At 43.5% G+C, this 18,695-nt stretch overlaps 1 protein-coding gene across 1 annotated transcript in view; it reads left to right on the top strand.

The window, feature by feature from the left end:
- The first annotated feature begins 202 nt into the window (after positions 1–202).
- Positions 203–18,695, top strand: part of LOC115465864 (17-beta-hydroxysteroid dehydrogenase type 6-like) — a 29,509-nt gene continuing 11,016 nt past the window's right edge. Inside the window, exons 1-2 of the mRNA XM_030196664.1 lie at positions 203–286; positions 8,837–9,167. Coding sequence (XP_030052524.1) covers positions 8,855–9,167 — 313 coding nt within the window. The 5' untranslated portion in view covers positions 203–286; positions 8,837–8,854. The remainder of the gene's footprint in view (positions 287–8,836; positions 9,168–18,695) is intronic.

Genomic DNA, 18,695 nt, shown 5'->3' with positions numbered 1-18,695 from the left:
TTCTCCTTATTTACTTCAGTCTCGGATTTAAATAGAAGAGATTCACATTTCCTCACCACACTACTTTTCTGTCCTTTTGGCATTTTGGCAACTTCTGTATCTGGCTGCACCCTGAATAGGAGTGGTTAGGTTTCCACCTACACCTGCCTTTAACCTGCTCTCTGCATACTATCCCTCTGCAAACTTCTTCCTTTAATCACAGGTCTCTTAAGAAAGGGACTGGATAACCACGTCTGACAGCACTGCAGGTTTTGCATAGGACTTTCTCCAGAGGACATTCCCACAGGTAACCTTAACTCTTATATCAAGGGTAGATTACCCTACTGTTCTCACTTAATAGGCATAGCAATAGACATTTGGACAGGAAGGGACAGAGGAAGGGAGCATAAAATAGTATCAATGCAAGAATCTAAACAAATATAAACTTTCAAACAAACTAATAATTCAAGTGGGATAAAGCCTCAGAACCCCATTAGAGATATAGTTAAATCTCAGACCTGGAAAGGGTAAATCATGTCACAGGCTGAAAAAAAAACCCCTCTAAAAATTCAAACAACAAACTTTCAAATTCAAAAAAGTGCAAAAACTTATCTTACATTAACTATAGTCTTCACTGTAGTCTTGAAATTCCAAAGATGGTCCAACCTTTAAGAACTTTGTAACTGTAATCTTAAACAGTTAAATATAAGTTACGTTTTTGCTTTTTTTTGAATTTCAGTTTGCTGTTTGAATTTTTATGGAAGGGGTTTTCAGCCTGTGGCGTGATTTACCCTTTCCAGTTTTGAGATTTAACTGTACCTCTAACGGGGTTCTGAGGCTTTTTCCCTTTTGTGTTATTATATTGTTTGAAAGTGTTTTTTTTTTTTTAGATTCTTGCATTGATACTATATTTGAGTGAACCTTTTGTTGGATACCATTGAATCTTGGTTCACGGTTCCATTTTTTGTGTGTACAGAGGAAGGGCATTAACTGCCTTAATGTTATTTTCAGAAACTAGAGAGATGTGGTAAGTAACCAGCCTGGAAAATGAAAGGTCCTCTTTTTAGTATTAACAAGTAAAAATTGATTAGAACCATGCCGAATTTAGTGTCAGTTGGCATTTCCTTCTTTGTTAGAGAGGTTGATCATATGCTGCAGCTAGATGATCGTCATGCATATTTTTTTCTGCATGCAGGCCTGGTGCTGATATAGATTGAATGGGCCATGTCATGGGCAAGCTACTTTGCCATTCTTTAATATGACCCACTTTCCTGGCTGAAGTGTAGAGGAATGGGTTGGCACCTGCAGTATTTTAATATTTTTCACAGCCTGGTTATGTAATCTCAGTTCTTCACGCCTGGCCTCACATCCTCTGTCCTGTTTTATTGCATTTCTGATGGTGATCACAGGGCAATAATGGGTACATAGTACATAAGTACATAAGTAGTGCCATACTGGGAAAGACCAAAGGTCCATCTAGCCCAGCATCCTGTCACCGACAGTGGCCAATCCAGGTCAAGGGCACCTGGCACGCTCCCCAAACGTAAAAACATTCCAGACAAGTTATACCTAAAAATGCGGAATTTTTCCAAGTCCATTTAATAGCGGTCTATGGACTTGTCCTTTAGGAATCTATCTAACCCCTTTTTAAACTCCGTCAAGCTAACCGCCCGTACCACGTTCTCCGGCAACGAATTCCAGAGTCTAATTACACGTTGGGTGAAGAAAAATTTTCTCCGATTCGTTTTAAATTTACCACACTGTAGCTTCAACTCATGCCCTCTAGTCCTAGTATTTTTGGATAGCGTGAACAGTCGCTTCACATCCACCCGATCCATTCCACTCATTATTTTATACACTTCTATCATATCTCCCCTCAGCCGTCTCTTCTCCAAGCTAAAAAGCCCTAGCCTTCTCAGCCTCTCTTCATAGGAAAGTCGTAATTTGAAAAAAAAATATATAAAGGGGGAAAGGGACTTATATACTGCCTTTCTGTGGTTTTTCCAACTACTTTCAAAGTGGTTTACATATTATGTACAGGTACTTATTTGTATCTGGGATAATGAAGGGTTAAGTGACTTGCCTATACAGAATTGAACCTAGTCCCCCAGGATCAGAGTCTGCTGCACTAGCCACTAGGCTACGCCTCCACCCTGCTGGGTTTTTTGTCTAGCTTTTGGGACCAACAGCCCTGTCAACAAGTTAGAAACAAAAGGAGCATGTCAAAGCAATAGGTCTACTTGAATATACAGTATAATAATGTACAAATATATGCAAAAGAAGTGATAGGAAAACATTTAGGCAAATAGTTTTTAAGAACATAGTGAAATAGTTGCAAAAAGTATCAAACTTTCAATGGATTTACAAAGACTAGCACCAGCTGCACAGAGGAAGGGAGCCCCAATGTCTGGGGTGATTTTCTACAATGAAGAATTGCCATTAACTACCTTAACCGGCAGCAGGACTTGCTTATGTGTAAATCCAGCCATACTTTTCTCCACACTCTCTATTTCTCTTGTGGCTCTGTTCCTTTCTCTCAGCTCAGGAAGATCAAGCAGCATTCAAGTCCTGGGTGGGCTCTACCTCCTACTTCTTTCAGGGTCTCAGTCTTCACCAGCTTCACTATTCCCCAGCATCCAATCCTTTCCCTATAGGTTAATAGTAGTTTCACTCAGTTTCTCCCTTCTGAGGATCAGGATCATATCTCCCTGATGTGGTATCCCTTTTTATCTCTTTGGAACTCTGTGCTTCAGGAGACTGCTGTGGTCTACGCTGGCAACACCTATAGCATAGCCACCATCCATAAGAGGCTGCCTCCCCAGCCCAACCGTAACCTTCCCTTCCTCCCTATCAGTACTTGCTTGCTTGCCTGCCAGCTCACTGCCTCCTCGAGTTCGGGGCAGGAACAATAAAATAAATTGTAAGCTTCCTCTCCCTGATGTCCACCTGACCTGCTCACTTCTTTGCTTGCCCACCTGCCTGACTCACTGACTTCCTGACTCAGGGACTGCAAATAAAGAGAAACCATGTGTGGAGCCATAGAGCTGTGCACACTGCTTCTGCCGTAACATTAGAACATAAGAATATCCATACTGGATCAGACCAATGGTTCATCTAGACCAGTATCCTGTTTCCAACAGTGGCCAATCCATGCCACAAGTGACTGGCAGAAACCCAAATAGTAGCAACATTTCATGTTACCGATCCCATTGCAAGCAGTGGCTTCCCCTTGTCTATCTCAATAACAGACTATGGACTTTTCCTCCAGGAACATGTCCAAATCTTTTTTAAACCCAGATACACTAACCACTGCTACCACATGCTAAGACAATGAGTTCCAGAGCAACTATTCTTTGAGTGAAAAAGTATTTCCTCCTATTTGTTTTAAAAGTATTTCCACGTAATTTCATTGAGTGTCCTCTGGTCTCTGTACTTTATGAAAGAGTAAAAAATCAATTCACTTCTACCTATTCTACACCACACAGGATTTTGTTGACCTCAATCACATCCCCCCTCAGCTGTCTCTTTCCCAAGCTGAAGAGCCCTAACCGCTTAAGCCTTTCCTCATATGGGAGGAGGTCCATCCCCTTTATCATTTTGGTAGCTCTTCTTTGAACCTTTTGAACCTTTTCTAATTCCACTATATCTTTTTTGAGATACAGGGGCCCTTTTACTAAGCTGCATAGGTGCCTAAACACACCCAACACGCATCAATATTGAATTATCGCCCTGCGGTAATTTCATTTTATATGTGCGTCCACTTTGCGTGCCGGGAAATATTTTTTATTTTCTGGTGCACAGGCGGTAATCGGCTTTGTATGCGCTTAGACTATTACCACTCGGTTAACACGTGAGACCTTACCACTAAATCAATGGGTGATGGTAAGGTCTCAGACACAAAATGGATGCATTCCGATTTTCATTTTCCCGCACGTCCATTTTGGCCCCCCCTCAAAAAAGGGCATTTTTTACAGATGCGCTGAAAAGTGTATCTGTTTGCATCAAAAACATGTTCCTACACTAGCGCAGGCCATTTTTCAGCGACCTTAGTTAAAGGACCCTACAGCGACTAGAATAGAATACAATACACCATGGAGTGATACAGAGGCATTATAACATTTTTGGTCTTATTTACCATCCCTTTCCTAATAATTCCTAGCATCCTGTTTGCGTTTTTCGCCACCGCCACACACTGGGCTGAAGATTTCAGCATACTGTCTACAATGACACTAGATCTTTTTCTTGGATGCTGACTCCTAAAGTGGACCCTATCATCAGGTATCTATGATTTGGATTATTCCTCCCAATATGCATCACATTAAATTTAATTTGCCACTTAAATGCCCAGTCTTTCCATAGTGTCTTGCTGGCCCCTCTTAGTAGACTTTGGTTAGCTCTCACATCAATATTAGACCAGGATCCCCCACAGCTCTCTTACTACCCATCCATGGAAATTTGAATTTTAGTTCAGGTCATGATAACTTAGTATTTTTGAAATGGGAACTTGCAGTACTATGATTACTGGAACATTGTGTGCAGGACAATGGGAAACTTTGTTCACTAGGGCTGCTAAGGCAGAGACCATAGTAACATAGTAAATAATGGCAGATAAAGACCTGAACGATCCATCCAGTCTGCCCAACAAGATAAACTCATTTTACATGGTATGTAATGCTTTATATGTACAGTGCAATCCGCTTAAGTGCAAGGGTCTGCGACCAAAGAAATACATGCAGTTAACCAGAGCGTGCACTTAACCATTGTGACACAAAGAAGCTTGACATCTGATAAACATATGTACAGTACTGTTTATTATAAGTACAGTATACAGTCTCCATTAACTGACATTAGGCTTACTTGAAGTAATCAGTCATAGTCCTCTGTACACTCTTGTGTCTGTGAGTTCCATAGACTACGTCTGCCAGACAGTAAAAACTGTCATAGCACTGGCATCCAGTGGCCTCCAGATAGGCCCACATGGTCTTGAGACTCTCCAGCGCTCTTGCAAAAGTGACAGGAGGTTGTTGAATTTTGTCAGCATGTGCCTCGCTGCTCATTTCATCATCTGTTTCATCATCAGCCATTACCTGCGTGTAGGCACATATCTGGACATCAGTGCTGTCATCAGCTGTTTGTAGATCATAATCAACAGCTACGTAGTGATGAAACTCCTCTTCAGTAACACAGGCTGGGATGTCAATAGCCTGTTCATCTGACGCGTTTGCAACAGCTGCATCTGTTTCGTCCCTCTTCACATCCCTAACAAAGCTTGCCCGCTTGTAGCAGTTCACAATGGTTGCCTGTGTAACATGATTCCAGGCTTCTTTCTGCATATGTAGGGAATCCAACAGTGATAGATTACGAGCCAGTTCAACAGCATGTTTATCCTTGCCAGTCTGGTCATCCATAATGCTTATCAGATGATGTAGCACAAGAGCCCAATAATGTTGTTTGAAATTGGCTATTATGCCCTGATCCATAGATTGGATCAGAGAGGTAGTGTTTGGTGGCAGGAAGACCATCTTTACGTTAGATAGCCTGACATCATCACTGTGTGCAACACAATTATCACAAAGCAACAAAATCTGACGCTTTTGTGCCCGCATTCTAGTGTCTAACTTCTTTAGCCTTCTTCCAAATTTCCCCAGTCATCCATGAATTTGCGTTAGCCTCGTATGACACAGGAAGTCGCTTAACATTCTTGAAGCAATGGGGCTGTTTGCGCTTTCCAATGACAAGTGGTTCCAACTTCTCACTCCCATCCATATTGCAGCAAAGGAGGATCGTCAGTCAGTCCTTCGACATTTTACCTCCTGTAGTTTCAGCTTGTTTGAATGCAACTGTTCCATCAGGAATCGCTCGCCAGTAGAGACCGTTTTCGTCAGCATTGAAAATGTCAAGAGGTGCAAACTTGTTCAAGATGGTAGGAAGAACTGAAACAACCCAATTTTTAGCACCAAAGTCATCAGCGTTTTGTTTCTCACCATGCTGTTTCTTGAATTTTATGTTGTTCCTCTCCTTCCATCTTTCCAACCATCCAACAGTGGCTTTGAATTCAGTTAGTCCAAGACTTTCAGCTAGCCCACACAAGTCAAGTGCTACTGCATTTCTTCCCTTCTTTGATATGAATTCCAGTGTTGGGGAGGGGGGGGGGGGGAGAGGCATGACAGGATGTGGCAGTGCTTCAGCATGGACCTGCAATTAAAGACCCTGCTCTGGTACTGAATCTGCTTGTTTCTTTGGCCCCAGAAAATGGAGGACAGTGGCAGGGGCGACAGCAATGGCAGCAGCACAATCCCAGCAGGAGGAAAGAAAGCGAAATAGAAGCTGTACAGTGGACATGAGGGAGGAGGGGTACGAAAGGGAGATGCTGGCCACATGGGGGGGGGGGGGGCAGGAGGGTAGGGAAGTGGAAATGCTGGGTTAGGGATGGTTGGTAGGGAAGGGCAAGAGAGATGCTGGATTATGAGGGGGTAGGGAGGGAAGGAGAGATGCTAGACTATAGGGAGGTAGGTAGGGGAAGGTGAGAGGCTGGATTTTGGGGGTGTGGGGTGGGAGGGCATATGGCTGAAAGTTTGCCTTGGGTGTCTGATACCCTTGGGCCAGACTTGGTAGAGATGGGTCCCATAGTGGGGTAACCCTTCTACTGTAGTTACATGCTCCTTTTTGGGCCACCTCCAGGGAGGAAGATCCCCTCCTTGTTCGACATCCTCTAGGGGAGGAAGACAAGGCTCCTTCCTGAATTCAAAGTTGTATACTTCCCTCCAAACACTAAGACTTTAATTCTATTGGCTCAGGGCCAGCCTTAGCAATTGTGGGGTCCTGTGCAGTCCAGTTTGCTGCTCTCCGCCTAGTACTTAAGATTTCAATGAGGTGTCAGGGATTTATTTATTTAAATGGAATTCTTTAATCACTGACTACTATTGTAATCTCAGTGATTGACAAGCTTGGGTTACCCTGGACCGAAAAGGCAATAAAATGGTGCTATCCCTCTGAGAAGCCCAAAACTAAAGGGCAAGAGAGAGGAAATGTAAGGGCTGGTTGGCAGTGTGGTGGGAAGAGAATAGAGTATGAGTGCCGAGGAGCATGATTACCAAGGGTGAGGGGGAGAGGAGGAGAAAGAGAGAGAGATGGAGATGGAAAAGAAGCTTTAACTTTTAGTCAGCCATCAGTTGCAAAGCTGACTCAGTTAAGTTCAGGACCTTTTGTGGAAACCCCTGTTGCCCCTACTTAAGGCTACTTTCCTGCAACAGACTACCCTCTACTCAGATTTCTGGAGCAGGGATCCTGAATGTTCTTAATGCAACTGCATCAGAATGCTATTTGTGGCAGCCTGTTACATTTTGTATTGGCTATCATGGAGCTGAACCCTTTTTTTGTTGTTGGAGGAGCCAAGCAACCTAATCTTCAGTCCTGCCCCAAAGTTTTCTAGTTGCTGATGAAGAGTCGGGCAAAATATTGATTGGTCCATGGCTCTAGAAGTCCACACCATTTCACTACCTACATGTGCTATGCTATGCTGTATTTTATCTCATTTAAAGGACCATTTTAGATGTGTGTTGAGAAGGAAATAAATACCACTGTAAACAGTAGGCTAGTCAATTATACCACTATAAAATCAATACTATTGCTTGATTTCATATATTAACAAAGTAATCACAGGTTAATGTTATGGAGGAAACACCTTCAATGTTATATCAGTAACTTATCAGTTTGTCCACTGCATTTTAAGCAGTGGCGTAGCCACAGGTGGGCCTGGGTGGGTCGGGGCCCACCCACTTAGGGCTCAGGCCCATCCAACAGTAGCACACGGTAATGAAAATGCTGCTCTCCACAATACTGGCACCTTCGCATGCTCAGTTTTCACCGCATGCCTGCTGCAGACTACCAAGGTGGAGACTGGAGAGAAGCATTTTCCCACCAGCTGAGATATTTTTTTGATGTGGGGGTGGGGGAGAGAACATTTGGTGCCCACCCACTTCTTGCCTAGGCCCACCCAAAATCTGCTGTCTGGCTACGCCCCTGATTTTAAGGTTACTGAATTTTGCCATCACTAGTCTGAAAAGCCTCCACCTCCTGTATTATATTAATGTTTAATTTCTTCTTTATCTTTTTTTCTTTTTTTTTCCCAATTTCTTTTCATAAAAATCTCTCCAATATAGACATTATAATTTGATGTGCATACACTGCCTCCATTATATACAAATCTCTTTCATGCATATTTGTTGTGGATATCCTGAAAATCTTACTGGCAAGGGGTACTCCAGGACCGGACTTGGGAAACACTGCCCTAGGTTGCCCTACTGCTCTGCTGGGATGTCTGTGTGGCCAGTCTACTAAAAATGCTAGGCCCCAATATGTCCCAATGGCTTGTTTTGCTGCGTTGTTCACTTGGACCTTTTTTTTTTTTTTCAAAAATGGTAACAAAAGAAAAACGCACTGAGCACAAAACTTCTAAAAACATCTAGAAAATGACCATTTTCAAAACAAAAAGATAGACATTTTTCAGGTTTGAAAATGGCCATGTTCGCCACTTGGGTTTTGGATGTTTTCATCAAAAAACGTCCAAAACCGGATTTAAACATCATATCAAAAATGCCCCTTTATAGTGAAACATGAAGAGCAATCCAATGAAAGCTTGACAAAAAAATGTATTGTTAGTCCAATAAAAAGGTATTTATTGTCCTTTCTTTTGTTTTAGTCCTGCTGATTAAGTTCTGTCAGAGGCATATTTTTGCATAGATATAGGTTGTATAGCTTAGTGGAATGAAATGCATTTACATATCCCTCTGCAGTAAGGGACTAGTTTGGCAATTGTGGATTGCATAGTGACTGGATTTTATGTTTTCTCTGGCAGGGAAGGCAGAACATCCCAATGTGGCTCTGGCTGTTTGCCCTCCTGGGGTTCTACTTCCTGTTCCGCTGGTATCGGTACAGACAGACACTCCAGAACATCACAGATAAATATGTGTTCATCACTGGCTGTGATTCAGGCTTTGGAAACCAGATAGCCCGTCAGCTGGATGAACGAGGTCTGCGGGTGCTGGCGGCATGTCAGACACAGCGAGGGGCAGAGCAGCTGAAGGAAGCCACATCCCAGAGACTGCAAACAATAATCCTAGATGTCACCAACAGTGAGAGTGTCGCTGCTGCAGCCAATTGGGTGAAACAGCAAGTGGGAGACAGAGGTACTGGATACTACTGAAAGTTATAGAACAGGTTAGATATTTTAGGAAGTGATTTTAGAATGGTTAGGAGCAAGGAAGTTTGATAACAAGGGATGGCATGAGCCTATCTGACCCATTATGTGGGCTGAAGCCAATAGGTGGAGCTTGTCACCCTATCAATTTCATTGTTTTGGGTGTACCAAGATGGTGGCAGTTGCATTGGGGAGAATTAAAACCTCCTTGGTTGGAATAGGTGGAAACTGGTTTCAGCCTTGTCACATCATGTCGTCAGCATCTTCTGTTATCAAACCTCCTTGGTTAGGAGCCATTTACACAAGTAAATCAGCATACATGTGTAAGCTGCAATTTTGGAAAATGAGCTATTTATTAATGGAAGCCACAGAATGTGGCAATTTAAAGGAGAGGCACTTTCTTGGTATAGTTTGGTGGTCCTTCAAAGTATATATGTATTTTATATTTTATAGTGGTAATACAAGTATATGGAAAATTTCCACATCATTATTTTCACCTCCCTGCAGTCATTCCCACCAAAGGAATTAGCAGATCTGAGATGACCCTGCCTAAGCATCTTGGCTCTAAGTATGTGCTTAATTTGCCTACATATTAATCGTGCCCTAATTCAAGGAGTCTGAGGAGGGACTGGAGCCAATTAGAAGAAAGCAAAGCATGTCCACTATGTGGGATGCAGACCATCAGCAGACTACTGGTAACCCCCTGCCCTCCAGGGGATGCAATATCCTCTTGAACTGAGGATGTGTCTCCAGGAGCTTCTAGAACAGCAAACAGGAAGAACGTCCAAGTAGCAAGTAAGAGCAAACAGGAGTAGAGGATGGCCATAGACACTCCAACATAGGAAATAGGGCTTAAAAGATGCTTTATTCACCGTTTGGACAGAAGGACTTGACATGGTCTGTATTTCGGCCTCAGCGGTCACAATGATGTTCTAAAAGACATATACATACATATCATATATCAATATCAACTATATATATATATATATATATATATATATATATATATATATATATATATATATATATATATATATATATATATATATATTATCAGTGGCGTAGCCACAGGTGGGCCTGGGTGGGCCGGGGCCCATCCACTTAGGGCTCAGGCCCACCCAACAGCTGCACATATTTAGTGCTAGCTAGTGGGGATCCTAAGCTTCGCCAGCTGAAGACCTCCCCCTGATGGTGCTGAAAACACTGCTTTCCACTTCAGCAGTCTAAGCTTCCTAAGCTGCTGATACTGGCCTCATCGCATTGGGGGGGGGGGGGGAGGACAACACTTGGTGCCCACCCACTTCTTGACTAGGCCCACCCAAAATCTGCTGTCTGGCTACGCCCCTGATATATATATATAAATATGAAAAAAATTAAAATGTAATTAAAAATATGCTTCGCATAAGATCCACATGTAAAAACTAAATTTAAAATCATAACAGATGTACACACATTAAAAAAAACTGAATAAATAACACATGGCATAAAATTCATAGGGCTACAATATAGATGAACCATCAAGCCTATATGGGTAATCCTACAAGTACCAACTATACTGAAAGCAATTCATGCTACAAATGTTGCCATATCAAAGAACATACTGACAGCCAATGTATGGATCAGACTACAGACTAATTAAAAGAAGGTAAAAAGATAAATATACCAATGTGAATATGCACCCGAGCTACACATAGGAGATGCTGTGTGAAAGTATAAGAAACCAGTGACAAGAAAAATAACATGGAATACATACAGTGCTACTCAGAAATAGGAAAGGAGATACTAAGTGCCGTATCTAGTGCACATTCACCATCCACATTTTGTCAGCCCTCCCTATCTATGTTTTTTCCATGCCTCTCCACTCCCTTCCTGCCAGCACACTCACTGCTCCAGCACAGTAAAAAGAGGAGCTGCACAGCTGCACATCAGGCTGCTTCCTGCTCCTCTGCTGTCCTCAGCCTGACTATTGCTTTGAGCTTCGTGAGCCTGCATTCAGCCGTGTGGCTTAAAGGAAATGCCAGGAACCAGGGGCAGCAGAGGAGGGAGCAGCCTGACCTGCGGCTTTACAGCACCTCCTCTTGCCTTGCTGGAGCAGTGAGTGTGTGAGTAGAGAGGGAGGCAGCTGGAAAGCAGACTGCACAGAATAATTCTACATGGGAAAAGCAGAATTCTGCACAGTCTGTGGAGGCGGGGAATTCTGTTCAAATTCTGCATTGCGCAGTAGCGCAGAATTCCCCCAGGAGTAATGTCAAGGAGGACAACATTGGAGCCGACAGACAAATGACTGAGTTTTTCTCTGCACTTCGCATGCTGACCAGTATTGGGACAGCTTAACCATTTCCTTAAACAGGAGGCCTGCGATTGGCAGGACAGAAAACTAGCTAAAGTGTCAGTTTCCTGCCATATGATAAACCCAGGGCTGGCTCTGTCAGTGAAGCCTGTCATTGCTGCCACCTCTGATTACCTCCCCCAGCTCAAATCCATCATCTGTCTTGCCCACTTTCTGCAGCACCCTTGCGGCACTGCAGTAAATCTAAAAAGATGCGCAGAGCCTGCTTGAGGACATGCGCATGCTGAAAGGGTGGACCTGGCGCAGGCCCTGCACACCTTTTCAGTTTTATGATGGTTTTGCCATAGGTGTGGTTCTGGGATGCTGCAGTGCGCAGGGCATAGGCGGTCGGTGGCCCAACTGTTTGGGGAGGCTAAAGGGGGTGGGGTTGGGGGTGGGGCCAGGGGCGGAGCTTACATCCATAATTGTCTGACAACACACAGAAAAAAATAAAATAGTCACAATTAATACCTTTTATTCAATTTAGATATTAGATATGTATCATATGTCAAAGAATAAAGTGGTTGCTCAAAGCATATACAATCGCTCAACTGCAAAACACTATGCACAACTTTGTGCAAAAACACACTCAGAACCTTACTGTACCATAAATATTACACTGGGCAGACCTTAATACACCAATATACCACCCATACGGAAAATGCAGACCATCAACAATATGAAACAAGGGATCATAATATCACATTTTTTTGTTACATTTGTACCCTGTGCTTTCCCATTCATGGCAGGCTCAATGTAGCTTATATGGGGCAATGGAGAGTTAAGTGACTTGCCCAGAGTCACAAGGAACTGTCTGTGCCTGAAGTGGGAATCGAACTCAGTTCCTCAGGACCAAAGTCCACCACCCTAACCACTAGGCCACTCCTTCACATTTCTCATGTAGAGCCACAAAACACCCTTTTAGGGTGGATAGTGTTCACAATGAGCTCCTTTTATTAATGACCAGATAGAGATAAGAGTTTTCAATTTTCAATTTTGGCACAGTATAAGTCATCACAAACAAAATATAGGAAAACCAAATGCATTAGGGGCTTATAGCCCATTTAGTTATTTTTAAACAAAAGAAATCTGCATGAAACAAAATATTTATTTTTTTATTTTGACTTAAAACCTTCAGAGTCAGCACCTACCTCTCCTGAAATCCAACAGACTCGGCGTGCCACAATTTCCTCGAATTATTATGGTCTGGGTCTGGGAAGGAATTGGGAACACCTCAGACAGCCACTCTTAACCAGCCTTGAGCCTTCCCTACTCCGTGACAGCCCCTCCCACGCGTTCTCGCCTATGCGGAACCGGAAGTTGCATCATGATGGGACGGGAGCTCTCGTAGGGAAGGCTGACTCTGACTAGCCGAGCCTGAGGCGAAGAAGCACATCATGATGACGATCGGTGATGTTGGGAAGCCCGAAGCTGGTTGAAGGCGGATCGGCGGTGATAGGCGCCCGGTATAAGAGGCTTGGGAGGCTAAGCCTCCCCAGCCGCAGCAGGATGGATCAGTTGTTTCTCATTCTCCGACGGTCTTTATCTTTTCCGTTCTCCGAGAGTAGACCAGTCCTGACTGACTCCAGTCCTCTCTCTTCTTTGCAGTGCTGCTGGCTCACCATCACCTGAGCACCATGCCCATGCTCAGTTCCGCCCGCCCGGGGCTACTCGGTCTCTCACTGGCGCGCCGCATCCCTCCTACTCCTCTTTTTGCCTCCACACAGGGGAAGCAGATGCTAGACTTGGATGTGGTAAAGAAGTTGAGGGGACATGCTGGGGCTATAGTGGTGATGGGAGGAATAGGAGGAACACAGATACGAGAGATACTATACCACTTGGGAGGGGGGAATAGGGATATAGAAGGGAGAAGCTGGACAGGTTGGGGCTGTGGGGGTTTATAGGGACACAGATGGTTGATGTTGGACCACCAGAAGGGGAGGTGGGAATGGTAAGATAAAGAGGAGATGCAGGACATGGGGGTGGGGCTAGGAAGAACGAAGACTGATACTGGACATGGGGAGAGGGGTAACTATGGAGACAGAGGGAATATTGAATACCAGGGCATATGAGACAGAAGGGAGATGCCGGAAATGGGGGGTGGGGAATAGGTAAACACTGGATGGGGGGAGATGCTGCATGAGAGGGAGAGAGAGAGAGAGAAAGAGAGAGGTTACAACAGCAATGATTGTAGTACAGGCTTCATGCCTTGCAAGCTACTTGGGGTGGGGTACAAGAGGTTGGACACTTGAGCCCCCATTGAGCCACAGCCCCCTCCTCACTCCCAACACACATATGCTACCTCATACACATGACCCAGCTCCCAAATTCCTTCATACATGTGATCCAGTTTGTAATATGCTTACAGGAGGGCCACCCACATTTGCCAGCTCACCCTAGGTAACTGAACAGGTTTATCCAGTTCTAGTTTTGCAACACTGGATAGGCAAAACTACTTGTTTGGTTAAGCTTGGGTGATTTGATATTCCTACATTCCGGCATAATATATTAATTACATTACATTGCTTCATATATTCCGCAAGTACCCAAAGATTTCTGTGCGGGTCACAAAGAAAAGCAGAACAGGCAATCCCTGGGAACAAACAATGAAGTTGTTCATAACAATCACTAAATAACAAATTCCAATAAAATTAATAAACACATCTAGAAAACCAATAAATTAAGTCTAAGAAAATTTGAAACAGCGCCAATATAGAAATTAATTAAAATTCACTGATATATTAAGAATTTATTAAAAAGTAAAGTTTTTAATGATTTCCTAAAGTCAAGATAGTTTCAAATCTTTCTAAGATGGAATGAAAGTGAATTCCATATTGCTGGGGCCTGATAAATAAGACTAGCAGAAAAAATAGTCTTTTGTTTCAACCTGCTAGGGTTAGGAAAATTAAGTAGCAAGTTACCTTGGAGGTCTTTATCTTTAGTAACAGTCTGAACCCAATTTGACAGATATGCCTGAGCCAGTCCATAAAGGATTTTATAGACCATTATGCAAACCTTAAACTGGACACAAGCCTCCACAGGCAAACCAATATAGGTCCAACAGCAAAGAAGAAATGCTATCATTTTTATTGGTTGAAAATATGAGACTGCAGCGGTATTTTGAATGGTTTGAATTTTCTTAATGAGATTCTTCTGACAGCCTGTATTGATGCTGCTACTATAATCCAATATCGACAAAAGTAGACTTTGGACCACCAAACGAAATGTATAGATATCAAACAAATGACTAATTTTCTCAATTTTTTCATCAAGAGGAAAGATTTCTGCAAATTCACTTGTGACTACAGTGTTAAAGAGCCGGATAATGTTATCCCTAAAACCTTAATATTTTTTTCAAAAGAAAAATTCTGGCCACTCCAACTTCAGCATGTTATCAATCCATATATAATTTAACTGACCTAAAAAACGAAACTTAGTTTTTGTCTTTACTAAGTTTCAAGCAATGGATCTTTAATCCAAGATTCAAGAAGCTGAATACAAGCCTTTATCTTAATTGCTGTATCTTCAGCTGTCAAAAAAACTGGTGGTAAAATCATAATATCGTCCGTGTAACTAAAAATTTCAAAACCCGCAGAGTTTAATACCAGTTCCAATGAGGACATCAGCACATTAAAACAACGTTGGTGATAGAGGGAAGCCCTCCGGAACCCCACAGTCAGCACACCACAAATCCGATAAGGTCCCTTTAAATCTAATACTATCGGGCTCATTTTCGAAAGAGAAGGACGTCCATCTTTCAACATAAATCGGAAGATGGACGTCCTTCTCCCAGGGACGTCCAAATCAGTATAATCGAAACCCGATTTAGGACGTCCCCAACTGCACTCCATCGCAAGGAAGGCCAAAGTTCAAGGGGAAGTGTCGGAGGCGTAGCGAAGGCAGGACTTGGGCGTGCCTAACACTTGGATGTCCTTGATCCATAATAAAAAAAACCCAAGGACGTCCCTGACGAACACTTGGGCGTTTTCACCCGGACCTGTTTTTATTACGAGTAAGGCACAAAAAGGTGCCCAAAATGACCAGATGACCACCGGAGAGAATCAGAGATGACCTCCCGTTTCTCCCCCAGTGGTCACTAACCCCCTTCCACCCTCAAAAAACATCTTTAAAAATATTTTGTGCTAGCCTCTATGCCAGCCTCAGATGTCATACTCAGGTCCATGACAGCGCATGCAGGACCTAGGAGCAGTTTTAATGGGTACTGCAGTGCACTTCAGACAGGCGGACCCAGGCCCATCCCCCCTACCTGTTACATTTGTGGAGGAAACAGCAAGCCCTCCAAAACCCACCAGAAACCCACTGTACCCAAATCTAGGTGCCCCCCTTCACCCGTAAGAGCTATGGTAGTGATGTACAGTTGGGGTTTTTTGGGGGGCTCAGCACACGAGGTAAGGGAGCTATGTACCTGGGAGTAATTTATGAAGTCCACTGCAGTGCCTCTTAGGGTGCCCGGTTGGTGTCCTGGCATATCAGGGAGACCAGTGCACTACAAATGCTGGTTCCTCCCATGCCCAAATGGCTTCTATTAGGACGTTTTTGACATGGACGTCTTTGGTTTCGAAAATCACTGAAAGTCAGAAACGTCCATGTCTAAGGACGTCCATCTCTAAGGATGACCAAATTCAAGGATTTGGACGTCCCTGACAGTATTTTCGAAATGAAAGATGGACGTCCATCTTGTTTTGAAAATACGTGTTTCCCCGCCCCTGGATTTTGCCATTTTGCATGGACGTCCAAATCGCAACTTGAACGTCCCTTTTGAAAATGCCCCTCCACATGTCCTAGAAGTGAGAAAGCCAGCAAATCAAGACAGTACATTATTTCCAATGCAAATGCTTAATATAATCCCTCTAGTGGACCTTCAGACCCCCCCCCCCCCCCCCATGGTCACCAGTTCAAACCCCACCCCACCCCCATGGTCACCAGTTCAAAACCCCTCCAGCAGAGAACCGCAATCCAGTTGTACTCACTTTCCAGCAATAATCCTCCTCCTAGACTTCTCACCTCGCAGGGACAGGGAAGTGGGCCTGAGCTGGCTGACACTTTCCTTCTGCTGAGGTCTGTTGCCTAATCACTGCAGTTGTCATCTGCTGCCTCAATTCTGTGGACCCTGCCAGATTGTCCTACCTTTGCTCACATACTTCCTTCCTCCCAGCACTCATCCTTCCCAACCTGTCACATATCCTTCATCTCGATTCTCCATCCCTCTTTACCACCACAGCAGTGAGCAGCAGTGCTCTGAGCCTCCAACGCCAGCACCCCACACACGCTCAGTTGTCATGCATGAACTGAGCATGCACAAAAATATGCGCATAGGGGCATCAAATGTCACTTGGTGCACGCCCAATACGCGCATCTGAAAATTTTTTGGATGAGCGTATCGGACGCATGCCAAAAATGAAATTACTGCAAGAGCCACATGGTAGCCGGGTGGTAACTCCATTTTGGCGCACATTGGGCATGCATAGACGTTTAGGCGGCTTAGTAAAAGGGCCCCTTAGGCAGTACAAGGGTAATTCTCCAAAGTTCTCCTAAAGTTGCGCACCTAAAGTGTGTACACTAATCACAAATTCTATAATGGTGATTATGCGTGTAATTGTGGTTATAGAACATTAGTCTATATCTGCAGTTACATGCTTAATTTTAGGCATGAGCACTTATGATAGCTCATTGGCTAGTGTGAATGCTCAAGCCTAACTTCTATCAGTTTGACATGTAACTGACAGTATTCTAGAACCTTCACACATAAGTGCTAGGTACACCCCTGACCTACCCATGCCCCTCCCATATCCACCCCCACCTCAGCAGCCAAGTGCTAAAGCAATTATATGCTAAGAGCACTGAACCTTCTTAAAAACCTTTTATAGAATGTAAAAAAATGGTCATATTTAGCTCCATGTATAACAAGGAAGCCAACATTGATGCACTCATATGGTATTTCTTCCTATGTGTATGCTGAAGATATTTTGTTAGTTTATTACACCAACCCTGTTCATATTTGATCTTCAGCCTTTAGAACAATGTTTGGACAAGGTTGCCGTTAGGTTAAAAGACCAGCAAGACTTTTAGAAAATACTAGTGTAGTTTTAAATAGGAGGCTTTGGACATCCACTTAAACTAAACTAAACTAAGGAGGAAAGTCAAAACATGTTATTTTAAACCCCAGTAATTAGTAATTAGGTCTCATTGCATAAAATGGCAGTGATAAAGCATCTTAATGGAAGCCCACGATGATAACTTTCCTATTTAATGTGAAGAGTTTCAGAGTCTGGTAACAAGAGTTGATAATGTGATGTCACAGTGTCTCATTACACCAATACCTAAGAGCCAAACTAATCAGTGATATCACAATGACTTCATTGTCCTATACTTGGCTCACTTTTATTATATACTGCAGTGATTTTTGTTTGTTATATTTGTACCCCACGCTTTCCCACTCATGGCAGGCTCAATGTGGCTTACATGGGGCAATGGAGGGTTAAGTGACTTGCCCAGAGTCACAAGGAGCTGCCTGTGCCTGAAGTGGGAATTGAACTCAGTTCCTCAGGACCAAAGTCCACCACTCTAACCACTAGGCCACTCCTCTATTTCAAGAGACATTTCTTTTTAGTTTAATTAAGAAGGGAAGGGGCCCTTTTACAAAATGGCTTACCGCATGCTAACCCGGCAGTAATTGAGCAATGCTGCAGTACTGCCCAGTTACCACCAGGCTACTACAGGAGCCCTTATCGCCACCTCAATGGGTGGTGGTAAGTTCTCCCCACTACATGGCCACAAGGTAAGAGTGATCTTACCATGTGGCCATTTTACCGGCTGCGGTAAAAAGGGCCCTGGCGTGCGAGAAAAACAGCCCCCATCACTACCGCAGGGCCCTTTTTCCCACAGCTTAATAATAGGACCCCAAAGTTATCAACACAGGCCACCGATAAGATGTGTTATTTTACTGTTAAACCCAGTTATTAGTAATTAGGTCTCATTGCATCAAATGAACCCTGTGCTAAAATAGCACGTTAGTGGTAAAATAACACGTCTTAACGGAAGCCCACAATGATAACTTTCCTCCTTAGTGTGAAGAGTTTCAGTCTCTGGGAACTTGAGCTCATATTGTGATGTCACAATACCTCATTCCACCAATGCCTAAGAGCCAACTGCATCAGTGATATCACA

This window comes from Microcaecilia unicolor, chromosome 3, assembly GCF_901765095.1.
Source record: "Microcaecilia unicolor chromosome 3, aMicUni1.1, whole genome shotgun sequence".
Classification (NCBI taxonomy): domain Eukaryota; kingdom Metazoa; phylum Chordata; class Amphibia; order Gymnophiona; family Siphonopidae; genus Microcaecilia; species Microcaecilia unicolor.
This window is presented reverse-complemented; position numbering and strand designations above follow the sequence as displayed.